General features: G+C 36.9%; 1 protein-coding gene across 1 annotated transcript in view; it reads left to right on the top strand.

Moving 5' to 3' along the window:
• The window catches only part of LOC140228999 (long-chain-fatty-acid--CoA ligase 1-like), a 35,788-nt gene extending 23,378 nt beyond the window's left edge, over positions 1-12,410 (top strand). The window contains exons 13-23 of the mRNA XM_072309262.1: positions 1,485-1,570; positions 2,579-2,633; positions 3,415-3,510; positions 4,048-4,120; positions 4,887-4,975; positions 5,585-5,701; positions 6,559-6,612; positions 8,209-8,298; positions 8,837-8,938; positions 9,665-9,736; positions 12,033-12,410. Coding sequence (XP_072165363.1) covers positions 1,485-1,570; positions 2,579-2,633; positions 3,415-3,510; positions 4,048-4,120; positions 4,887-4,975; positions 5,585-5,701; positions 6,559-6,612; positions 8,209-8,298; positions 8,837-8,938; positions 9,665-9,736; positions 12,033-12,170 — 972 coding nt within the window. The 3' untranslated portion in view covers positions 12,171-12,410. The remainder of the gene's footprint in view (positions 1-1,484; positions 1,571-2,578; positions 2,634-3,414; positions 3,511-4,047; positions 4,121-4,886; positions 4,976-5,584; positions 5,702-6,558; positions 6,613-8,208; positions 8,299-8,836; positions 8,939-9,664; positions 9,737-12,032) is intronic.
• Positions 12,411-12,980: the final 570 nt, after the last annotated feature.

A 12,980-nucleotide genomic window follows, 5' to 3' on the forward strand; every position in this document is an offset into this window, starting at 1 on the left:
TTTTGTTTGTTTTTTGGCCAAAATTTGTCACAGACATTTTTTGAAGCTTTATTATGCTAAAATAAATTAATTTCATCCTTTCTAAGTCAAGATATTAATTTTTATGTGAATTAATTGAAAAAAAAAACAATTTGCATTGGATTTGTACACAAAATCACGTTTTGGAGCAATTTTGGGGTTGACAAATTTTTTTCGAACGGGCGTCGCGTCAAAACGGTACGCAACAATTTTGGTCTCAAAAGTTGCGCGATACTTGAAAGAAAAAAGTCATGAAACATCGCAGCGGGAGCTTATCGCGCTGCGAAGATATTACGCGAAACGTCGAGGGGGGGCTGATTCCGCCCCCTCCCCCCCCCCCAGCCTGATTATTGTTAAGTGGTCATGAACACTATGGTTTTAGTGGCAACTTAACGCCCTTATCATTCTCAGCCGACGATATTGTATATTGTATATTACATATTACATATTACATATTACATATTACATATTACATATTACATATTACATATTACATATTACATATTACATGTTACGTATATATTATATATTATATATTACATATTACATATTATATATTATATATACTACATATATACATCCTCTTGATGCATATTATCATACATGATATATACTATTGTATCACTAGCACGGCAACCAAGTACACACAGCCCTTTCCTTCAGTTTAATCCTCACTGGCATTTTTAAGAAAAGATCTTCCGAAAGTGATGCTCTCTGAAAGTCACTGTTCTCAGTGCATGCAGTAGGCTCCTAAACTTGCTGAATGTCTTAAGAAGTTTGATTCTTATTAGAAGTTTTAATTTGTTTTGTCAGATTTAAAGGTGTACTTTTTCCTGTAGTTTTATTGTCAATGAGGATGCTCATGAATCTAGTTATCCTCTTCTTTATGTAGCATCACTCATGTAAACCTTTCCTCCAATAACTGTCCCATGCTTATGTTTAAAAGATATCAATGTCTGTCTCATGGTATTTAACTTTCGATAGTCACTTACCTTACCATACTTGCAGTCAAAACTAAATGTTTGCTGTTTGTCTGAACTCCTACAGAGTATTGTGCCCAATGATAAGTTATATTGACAGGTGGTCTTATGTGGCACCTTCATTGTGTGCCCAATATGTCATAAGGGCAAAATTTAATGCAACATTTTATTATGTCGTGATACTATTTGTCATATACAGACATTTTATGTTTGCATTTGTAAATGGGTCTTTGTAAGTGAACGTGGCAATCTGAAGGTACTTAACCCGTTGAGGACGAATCCCGATTATACTCGGGCAAGGGTCTATGGGAAATGTGTGTTGTAGCAAAATCAAACTGTCCTCAATGGGTTAAGAATGTTTGTAGATTGGTATGCATGAAATGATTTGTGAAATGATAAATCAAAAGATTTTCTACCTGGGACAGTACGAGGGTTGAAGAAATTCATTCATATGTTTTAGTGACCTTGACATCTGTTGCTTTGCAGATAACGCAAGGAGTTAATGCCAGCAACTGGTTTAAGCGCACCATCTTTGGTATGGCCATGAAGAGCAAGATGGCAGATCTCCAGAGGTCAGTCCCTGAAACTTTCTTTTTCATTTTTAAAGAAAAAAGTTGGGTTTCTTTGTTTTTATACAAGATATTACCCAACACTAGAATATGTCAGTTTCAATACAGAAAAGTTGAAGTAATAGATCAGTGAAAATTTTATCTCAAATGGTACAGTCATATATATTTTTTTTTAAGTCTTCAGGTGTTGGTAATTCATTCAGTATCAGGTCTATTAGGCATTTCTGATTGTTGCTATGGTTATGTGATAGTGACTTCATTTGCATTGAAATTTTCATTTACTTTGCATAGGAATCATCAGAAATGCAATGTTTCTTCTTGAAAGAATATGTTTCTTGCTCAGACTTTTAGGATGTGTACCAGGGAATAGCTAACCTGGATTTATCTCGTGTATAAGTGGAGATGAGTTCCTTGAGAGAAGATTTTAGATGTGACATAAGGGCCATTGCACACCTACGAAGGAATTTCATGTAAGCAGTTGTATTATTGAAAGCAAGGCACTCAGAGTGTGTATGTTGACAGGCAAATGGAGACCATTTTAAATGACAAGCTGACATTGTAGTAGTGTTCATAATGTTTACCATACACTTGATCTGGTCATGCACAAATTTGTATTGCTTTTTTTTTATACAGCACTGTCTTCCTTCTTCACTAACTTTATGGTATCATATTCTTTACTGATAAGTTTGTGATTGGAGCGTGAACTGCCTTGTCAAATGGAAAACAAAAGGAAAGTGATCAGTAGATGAGTGTTAGATTCTATTGTATTTTGATAACTGGAATAGAATTGTAATCACACTCCTTGATTGCTATGTAAAAGAGCTTGAGCTTACAATTTAGCACATATAAGTGATATTTTGTGTGTTAAAGGATTTATGATATTGTTCTCAGTGCTGCATATGCCTTTTCAGTTTGATCCATGTACGTTATATGCCGTATGAAAAAGTGTGTCCGTCTTTGTGAATCTTGTATGATATCATGTTGTGAATCTCCCATCTGCCTTTCCAACAGGGGGATCGTGAGGAATGACACCATCTGGGATCGGCTTGCATTCAAGAGAATTCAGGTTTGTTGCAGCAATTGATGTTATGAGTATTATTACTTTGATTTTTTGCAATAATCATTGCTGATCTATGCATGTGCAGTCAGAAGCAATTGTATAGACAGCTCTGATGATACAGACATGTCCAGGGTATGGAGCAACCCTTTGTAAAATAAACATGAGACAGTGTAAGATAGTTCAGCATAGTGTAAAGATAATGAATGTAATAATATCTATATGTCTTTATATCTATCCATCTATCTATCTATCTATCTGTCTATCCATCTATCTATAGATATAGATATTTCTGCAGTGAGGGTAAAGTGGGGGAGTGTGATACTTGATTTTCAGTTTAACCAATTGGCGATGGGAACCTGTGAATCCCATGCAAAGTCTGTTTGGATTTCAAAGCTTGTATGGGAAAAGGGTTGATGTGTTTCATGTATTCATCATAGGAACATGCAACCTACTCTGCTGTTGAAGTAACATCAAGTAGAAAAAAAAAAAGTTTTAAAAAGATGCTAAAATACAGAGAGTTAATAAAGCATAACAAGTGGAGGCACATCTCTTGACAATGTCCTGTCGTGCCAATGCAAGTATCTAAAAATACATGTCATGCATGCTTTTAAGCCATTGACGATGGACTGATTTTCCTATGACACTCACTTCCCATTCACCCCGACCCAAGAATACTTGGGACTAGTCTTCAACGGGTTATTCATCTATGCTATTTAGGATAATCAATGTGAAAGAAATAATTGCCATTGCCTTAAATATCTGATCTGCAAATGTCACACCCATACAGGCTATCATGGGAGGCAAACTCCAAGTTGTGTTCTCTGGGGCCGCTCCCCTTTCTCCAGAGGTCATCTCATTCCTGCGATGTGTGCTGGGATGCCCAGTAAGTTGGCTGAAACTTGAGACTGTGAAGCATTTTCTGTTGATGCTGTCACTTTTGCTCCTGGGGTTGTGGTGATGGTGGCAACAATAAAGAAGCTTGTGTTTAACAGAAATACTTATTTAGATGATATCTTCAGTGATTACTATGCAGACAGTATGGATACAATTGTTGTGATTTTGGCTGGAAAACTTGTGCCAGTAGAATGATGTTAGTGATGATGGTCGTTGGATAATGAAACTATTTCGAATATCTCATCTTCATTATTTTAACCAACAACAGATAATGGTGATAGTGCTGTTGATAGCAAAGTAGTAAGATTGACAAAATGTATAGTTAATAATGCAAAGATTGTTTTCATCAACTTTGTGATTCAATCAAATTTCAGTTGCATGAGTGTGATATCTATGAAGAAAATTAATGATCTGAAAGATTTAGTGTAGTAATTTTTTTTTTATTGACCAGAGAAAATTGACTACACATGCATGGAATGTAGATGACTATTGTTAGTTTTGCCAATTTGTTCATTTTGATTGCAAGGTTCTTGAGGGGTACGGTCAGACTGAGTCAGCTGTGATCAGCACACTCACACTTCCAGGAGATCATGCCACAGGTAGCCTTAGTTCAGTTCTAACAACAGTAGTATTGAAGTGCAGGGATTCTGTACAACATATGTAGCCCCAAAATTATGCAAATATGCTTATATGGAGTATGTTCTAAAGTGTATCTAATGTCGTAAATGTGCTTCCATGAATATTGTTTTAATACCCACTTAAAGGCAACATTCCTCATTTGCAAATCATGTCTTAGTTAAGCCATCATGTTTAATTTTGCTGCACAAATTATTGCTTTGTCTTCCTTATATTGACAACTCTGAATTTAAGAGCTCATCTTATTTTGCAGAAAGATTGTATACATCGCACATGGAGCTGATTGAATAAATTGTATCACATAATTCCCAAGGAATGAAGATTTGCCCTTAAAAAAGAGAAACAGGGGTCCATTTCATTTTGATATAGAGTGTTACTCTTCTCAAAAAGTCGGACTGGTTTATCATAATAGTTCCAAGCATTCAAAATACCTGTTACAAAAAACAAACAAACAAAAAACACACACAGAACAAAAATTAATTGCATTTTGCAAATATCTCATTGCACGAACAGTCATAAGGGATTGAATGTAACACAACCTTTAACTCAATCCTCTTGAGATGAATTCAATATAATCTAATACTGGTAAACAATGCAGCAGTGTCTATGAAAATGCCAAACAAGCTACACACTGTATACTATGGTTTACCTGGTATATAGCCATTATACCATTGCATGATATAAATTTGATTTTACTTATTCTTTTCTTCTTCTTTCTTTTTAATCCAGGCCAGGTAGGACCCCCTCTGCCTTGCTGTGAGATCAAACTTATTGACGTGCCAGAAATGGAGTACTATGCCAAGGACGACCAAGGCGAGGTCAGTGTAGACAATTTCCCTCTCTCCTGATCATGTCGGTATGTTTTCATAGACTTCTGTTCACTATGTAGTCTTACCATCCTCTTGCTGTCTCTCCTGTATTCTATGTAGGAGACAAATGTTCTGTCCCCCCCCCCCCTCATTTCGAATCCCCTTTTCTTGTGTATGAATACCCTGATATATACCTGTGTATACATTTGAGATGTATTAACTTCTGTGCAGATGTTTTTGTTGTTGATTTAGTTATGATGAACAGAAATTTATTTAAACTGATTTGAATTACAATCAGAAAAAAAGACGGCATTTAATTTTGTGGATTGTGCTATAATCATACCTGTTGGTAAAGCCTGTAGGCACAGGACTGCAAGTGTCTGCAAGTGAAATGTGTCTTTAAAGCCCATGGAAAAAACAAGAATGGTTGAAAAGAAGATTAAAAGTTGAAATATACCTGAAATGGTGGCTATGTATCAGATTTTTTACTCTTCATTGGCTGGACAAAATGTACTCAATATTTAGGACATTACAAGGTATGGAATTCCTCCAGAACATGCACCTTATAATATGGACACTGACACATGTACATAATGTATGCTCTGTCCCACTATGAAGATCTGCTTCCGAGGACCCAACATTTTCCGAGGGTATCTCAACAACCCTGAGAAAACCAAGGAGGCCTTAGATGAAGATGGCTGGCTACACTCTGGAGACATCGGACATTGGCTTCCGGTGAGGAAAATGTGCTCTATTTTGATCGTCCCGTCTCTTTGGAATCTTTGGGTTGATTGTAGAAAATTTAGATGCCAATCAGAATTTCTTGATCCTCCATATGATGTGACTTGTCAGGAATAAGAAAAACAGAACATCCAATAACAGGGAAGGAATACTCGAGCATGGTCCCATCTTGCAAAGTCTGACAAATTGTGAAATTTAGCTGATTTCAACATTTGTATCCAAAGGTAGCCCTGTCTTGAATTGGGTATTAGCATGTTTGGAGAATTCTAGTTTGTGTGTACAGTTATGTGTTGACTTGTCACATCCAAGATACATAAAGTACTTCGCATACATTCAGTATTATATGGTAGAGCTTGTTCCTTGATGCAGTTGGCTTAAGTGCAGTTCAGCTTCAATGGAAGCATGGTACGGCTTCTCATGAGTTATTTGTTGTTTGGAAGTTGGCGTGTAGCATCTCAGTATATTTGTACATTTTGCATCTTACTGTGAATCTGTTTGTTATTTCTTATTTGGGTCATTATTGCATTGGTTTCTACGAAGGTGTGTTTGTATGTTGTTGTTTTTTCTACAGTTCATGCTATTTAAAAAATTACATCTGTTTGAAGCGACTATTCTTTTGATTAGCCTGTGCGACATATTGTTATTGTAGGCTCTTTTTTATCATATATAAACACAAAGAAATTGTTGTTGTGTGCAATAATCTTATGATCCGCCATGCCAAGGGAGGCAACTGTATTCTCTGCAAGGCTACCAGTCCCCTGAAGCTGGTAGATGAATTGAATTGAATTTGGTGTGCTTGTTTGTTTGTTTATTTGTCTTTTTAACCTGATCTTTTGACTTAAATCTCACAGAACGGGACTCTGAAGATCACTGACAGGAGGAAAAATATCTTCAAACTTGCACAGGTCAGTATAAAAGACACCAGCAGTTGTAGTGGACATTGATACATTCTGGCGTTCATGTTGTCAGTACTCAAATGGCACTCCCTATGTGTGACATTGACTCAATATTCTTTACTGTATGGAAGAGATATTTAAAGTAGAGTGTACTGTTTATGAGGTTAATGTTGATCCAAGCAGGTGCTCTCAACAACAAATTTATAAGCCAGTTTACAGTTCCACTTTGCGCATGAACTGAAAAAGGTCATTTGTACAATCAAGCATGTTGGTTTTTTTTTAATTCACTGAGATAAGCATCCCTGATGTAATGAGTATTCATACAACCCTTATAAATGGTGCTTATTAGCACATCCACCTGACAGCAAGCCTGGTATTTAGCAATGTTGGTAGAAAAAGTTTGTTTATGCATTCAACACAAAACAATAAAATGAATGCCTGCTGAAGTGTCAATGGACAGACCATTCTTGTCACCTGCTCTGCGTAAGTTCATTCTTTGTTTGAACGTGAATTCCATAAATTGTGAGCATGCTTATGCATCATGCTGCTTTAAAATCCAGTGAGTGCCTAACCAATTGAGAAAAAAGAAAGGTCATTTGTACCAATGTGCCCATGAGCTAATTGTGAACTGGCTTATTTGATAAAGATATGGGGATCATGCACATGACTTTGTGGGGAAGTGATGATTTAGCAGTGTAAGATTTTTTTTTTTTTTTTGCGCAAATCAGAGAATCTGCAGAAATTCCAGTCAATTGAATATCAAGGCCCTTTATGACACTACTGTTATACAGAGACCTTTGTGTGTGTGTGTGTGTGTGTCTTTTTAAGATAGCCCAGAGTTCCATATCTTTGATGTGCGATACTTTCGCTACAAATACAGAAGAGAAAATAACTACCAGTATGTAAGATATGTACAAGTCTTCTGTTGACGCCTCCCCCTCCCCCCCCCCAAAAAAAAAAGAGAAAGTAGAAACAAGTGCACCCTTGAATCTTAGTGATTCAGTATTGTAAGCTATTGCAACTATTGTGACAGTTTGTATTCAATGCACACCAGTATTTTGATGATATCGTCATATTTACCAGAGCAATATCTGACAAATGGCTTTGAAACCTTTTAAAAACTTAAAATGGCACATTCTTATTAAAAACTAAAAACTAGAAGCTTTTATAATAACTTCTCTGTCATCAGGTTTATTATATCGAAGTATGGAAATTTTGAAGCCTTAAGCTATTAAATAGGGCAATAATTTAGAGAATTGATGGGTATGTTGTTTTGGTGCACTCATTCTTGAATAAAACAAATCAAACACTGTAAAATTACACAAAATTTTCTGGCAATATCATCAGTTGGCATTGCTTCTCCTTTTCCTGTTGTTGTCAGAAAAATCTCATAGTAATAAATATCAGTAAAATCATGAGAATGCATTAACAACCCAAAGATGCAGATGCGATGGTGACTGTGGTTGAAGAGTCTCAATGTCAGCGAGTATCCTGTGATCAATGAGTTTCTGGTGAATGAGTTTGCAGTTTTTTTTTCTGGAGGGATATATTTTTGAATGCTATAAACCTCCAGAACATTATTTATGTATTTATTTTTTAATACAGGGAGAATATCTGGCTCCAGAGAAGATTGAGACAGTGTATGGGGGATGCCCACTCATTGACCAAGTCTGGGTCTATGGTGACAGCCTCAAGGTATGACATGGAATAGATCACACATTTATAAAGGTACATCTTGTAAGTAAAGACCTTGTGGCCTAAACCGCAAGGCCTGATAAAAAGCTGACAAAGGTATGGTCATACTCTTTACAGTCATATGCTTTGCCTACGCTGTTGACACAAAATGCTTACAACTCAACAGCTAAACAAAATGCATGTGTGGAGAATCCCAGTCACCCAATCTTGTAAAGAAAAATTAAATTTAATGATCTCACAGCAATGTTACGGCATGTGTCAGGATATTTTCAAGATTCCACATGAGTGGTATGCCTCTGAATACGTCTTGGTATATTGATCAGGGTGCAATAGGGAAGCAAGTAGTTCAAATGAAAGTTGACTAATACATTTTTGTGCATACATATCTTCATATTTGTTGATCAATGCGTGAGTGTGCTGTGGAAAAAGTGCAGTGTGAATTAAAGAAAAGAGAAAGAGATAGAGACAAAGGAAACAAAGTACTTACTAATAAATGCAGTTATAATAAAATGTTGTTGTTTTTTCCTTCTAATTTTAGTCGTATGCTGTGTCAATAGCAGTGGCCAGCGCTGAGACCCTTCCACGATGGGCTTCTAAACAGGGAATCAGTGGGAGCGTGCAGGAACTCTGCAGAAATAAGGTCAAACATCACCTTGTTTGTGTGTCATATTTCTGATTTAAAAACTGCATATTTCTGCCTGTGACAGGGCTTTGCCTATCAAGGACAGTATGGTAAATGAGGGCACATGCTACTTTGCGTGCAGCTGGTGGTAAATTCTGTCAGACTATTTGCCAGTACTTTGTCACTGAAAAAGCCCATTGAGGGTTGTAAATGGTGAATCTTTGCACAAATTCTGTTCTCTTGCATAAACCAGAAATGGGTGCTACCTAACAGAGATAAAGGTAACAAGGTAATCCCATAAATGATCTATAAGAAGTAAGAGGAAACACTTTCTTGTAATTAGTTTATATTACTCATTCATCCAAATGAAATAGATTTTGTTTCTAGTCTGAGGGCATCTGATGAAATTGACCAATGACAGAACAGCTTTGATCTGTGTACTCCTTGATATAGAAATTAGTTATGATAGGTAAAAGCATAAGGGGCTATATGTTAACTGTTTTCACTGTATATAATTAATGTTCATCTCAAGAGTTTGGCACTGTGAAATAATTACAAGTGTTTGCATATGCACTTTTTTTTTCTTGTGATACTTATAAATAACTCCAAAGTGACTACTTTTCAAACAGAAAAGACCAATCTGAGATATCCTCCTAGGAAAACAGAGGGGGACAAGTATTTGATTTTTATACAGCATCCAGAATCTCAAATGACAATGTGTTTCCATTACTATGTATCTTACAGAAAGTAATAGATGGCGTCCTGGCAGATATGACTCGTGTAGGCAAGGAAGCAGGCCTGAAAAGCTTTGAGCAAGTAAGTTTTATCACTATTATCACACAGTTTTAGACTGTAGTGCATGTTTACATACATCAGAAATCAAGATGGCTGCCACAGTTGGTCAATCACATTTTTGTTTGTTTTCTTAATTTTTTTTAAAGGAAATTGTGAATGTCAAAGTTAGTGCATGGTGGTCACCGATTTTGAATGACCCCTAAAGAACAAGATGTCGTAATCAAAATAGACGTTCCTGACTGCAGAACCTTGGTGAAAGTAAGGGGATTAGATCTTTGACATGCTGTGGAAGAGTCTGTATGAATGAATACCAATGTTGTTACATCCAGACTAAGAACTGTTTGTGTATTTTTCTCACTTGCAGACAGGAATGTCCTTATTGCTGGTGGGAATAAAGAAGTACAGTACCCAGAATGCTTTTGGGTATTTTAATTCTCATTTTAAAGTTTACTCTCCTTCTGGTATATTGGCAAATTCATGCAGAACTAGTGCCACTTCTGGGTTTCAGGGTCTTCAGGGTCGTCAGGTTCAGATCTTCAGCTGACAAGCAAAAAAAAAAAAAAAAAGGTCTTCACCCCATCTTTCTCATGCCACTTGCTGGTTTCTTCAGCTAACAAGTAAAAAAAAAAAGGTCTTCAGCGAAAAACCATGACCTTACCATGCTCACAATTCACTGTCTCTTATGTTTTCCTTTGTATGGTGCAAGAAAGTGCCCCCCCGGTTCCACCAGCCATCATGAACTAAACTACATGGGCATTTCATGAAGCATTTTGGTCGGATACTTTTCTTACAAATTGTTACAAGCTACTGAAATCCTTGCATCCAATTGGCTGAGAGCAAATTTGTCCAACAACTTTGTCGGACAAAATGCTTCATGAAATGCCCCCAGGTCAAGGAATTACATTCTTTTTTGTAGAGAGTGTACAAGTCTAGCCTCAGTTTTGTTTTGTTTTTTTCTCTCTTGTGTATGTTAGTCACAGTATTAAACAAAAAGGAAAAATTGTAGAAATACTGAACAAAATTAAAAAGACATTGCCTTGCATTTCCTAACCATAATTTCACAATTTTCCTGTTTTCAGCCTTCATTTTGCCATTTTTGTCCCCGCCGAACGAGTTCGAGCAGGGGACTATGAAACGGGCTCCGTACGTGTGTGTGTCCGTCCGTGCGTCCGTCCGTGTGTCCGTCCGTGCGTCCGTCCGTGTGTCCGTCCGTGTGTGCGTCCGTGTGTGATCAAAATGTTCAAAATGCTACTCCTTCGCCATTTCTAATCCGATTTTGATTCTGTTTGCTTTATATGATAGCACTACATGGGAGCTTTGAAACTTCTATACAGAATTTCAATCGTGACCTTTGACCTTGACCTTTGACCTATATTGTACATTTTGCTTCAAAATGCTACTCCTTCGCCATTTCTAACCCGATTTTGATTCCGTTTGCTTTATATGATGGCACTAGGTGAGGGCTTCAAAACTTCTACACAGAATTTTGAGCTTTGACTTCTTTGACCTTTGACCTTCATTTTTGACCTGTATTGTACATTTTGCTACAAAATGCTACTCCTTCGCCATTTGTAACCCGATTTCAATTCTGTTTGCTTTAAGTGATGGCACTAGGTGAGGGCTTCAAAACTTCTACACAGAATTTTGACCTTTGACTTCTTTGACCTTTGACCTTGATTTTTGACCTATATTGTACATTGCCTACAAAATGCTACTCCTTCGCCATTTGTAACCCGATTTCGATTCCGTTTGCTTTATGTGATGGCACTAGGTGAGGGCTTCAAAACTTATACACAGAATTTTGACCTTTGACTTCTTTGACCTTTGACCTTGATTTTTGACCTATATTGTACATTTTGCTACAAAATGCTACTCCTTTGCCATTTGTAACCCGATTTCAATTCCGTTTGCTTTAAGTGATAGCACTAGGTGAGGGCTTCAAAACTTCTACACAGAATTTTGACCTTTGACTTCTTTGACCTTTGACCTTGATTTTTTTACCTATATTGTACATTGGCTACAAAATGCTACTCCTTCGCCATTTCTAACCTGATTTCGATTCCGTTTGCTTTATGTGATGGCACTAGGTGAGGGCTTCAAAACTTCTACATAGAATTTTGACCTTTGACTTCTTTGACCTTTGACCTTCATCTTTTTACCTATATTGTACATTTTGCTACTAAATGCTACTTCCGGCGGGGACATATATTACGCACCGCGTAATTTCTACTTTTCCTTGTTGGTTATGATTTTGTGTTTTTGAGGTTGACTATTGTCAAGTGTGCTGAAATATTCCTCCTTGATCTCCCTCTTCAAGGTGAGGCACCTTCACCTGCACCACGAGCCGTTCGAGATTGACAACGGTTTGATGACCCCGACGCAGAAACTCAAGCGGGCTGCCCTGAGGAAGTACTTTGCTGAAGAGCTGAAGGCATTGTACCCAGATGAGAGCTAAAAAACAGCCTTTTCCGGACACACCAGTCGCGATTTTTTTCCTCTCAATTTGTCCCGAGTCTAACACAGGATGACGGAGTGATGTCATGTCATGTCAAGACATAAAACATAAAACCATTCACTAGACTTCCATTGTGGTTGCAATTTTTCTATTTTTACTGGTATTGACGTGCATATCATTTATATCATTTAAAAAATGTAATAAGATGTAAGAAAATTTTTCATATCATTATTTCTGTCAACCGAGATGAGACAAATTTTGTGTTCGTATTGTAGTAAAGTACAGAAAATGTTTTGTTTTAGTTGTGGTTGTTTTTTGTTTGTTTATGTGTTGATATTGTACGGCAAGCACATATTGGTTGTTAGCTTTAATAGGGATGTAAACAGAGAGAGAGGGAGAAAGAGATTGTACAATGTAACTGACATCAGGGCAACTTCATTAGAACCAAATTCATAATTATGACTCTGTAGGCGATAATGGTAAAGGGTAATAAACGGCTTTTGGGAAATTTTCAACCTTTAAAAAATGTTTTATTATGTACGCTGTTAGAGCATTACCAATTGATGCAATAACTAATGTCAATATAGACATGGTAAACAAATATAAACTGTGCAGGGTGGTGCGTGAGTTGGGTAAGTGCATTTCATTGGTGGTGCACCATGATGGAAAAATAAACAGATGAAGTGCAGTCATTATATGTCAGTGCTTGCCAGCAATAACCAAAAGTTGCCACCTTTTCGTAGTGATTGATATGCTACACAACATATACATGTATCCTTGCCAGAACCTAACACCAAATCTGTCTCAACA

This window comes from Diadema setosum, chromosome 5 (genome assembly GCF_964275005.1).
Source record: "Diadema setosum chromosome 5, eeDiaSeto1, whole genome shotgun sequence".
Lineage (NCBI taxonomy): Eukaryota > Metazoa > Echinodermata > Echinoidea > Diadematoida > Diadematidae > Diadema > Diadema setosum.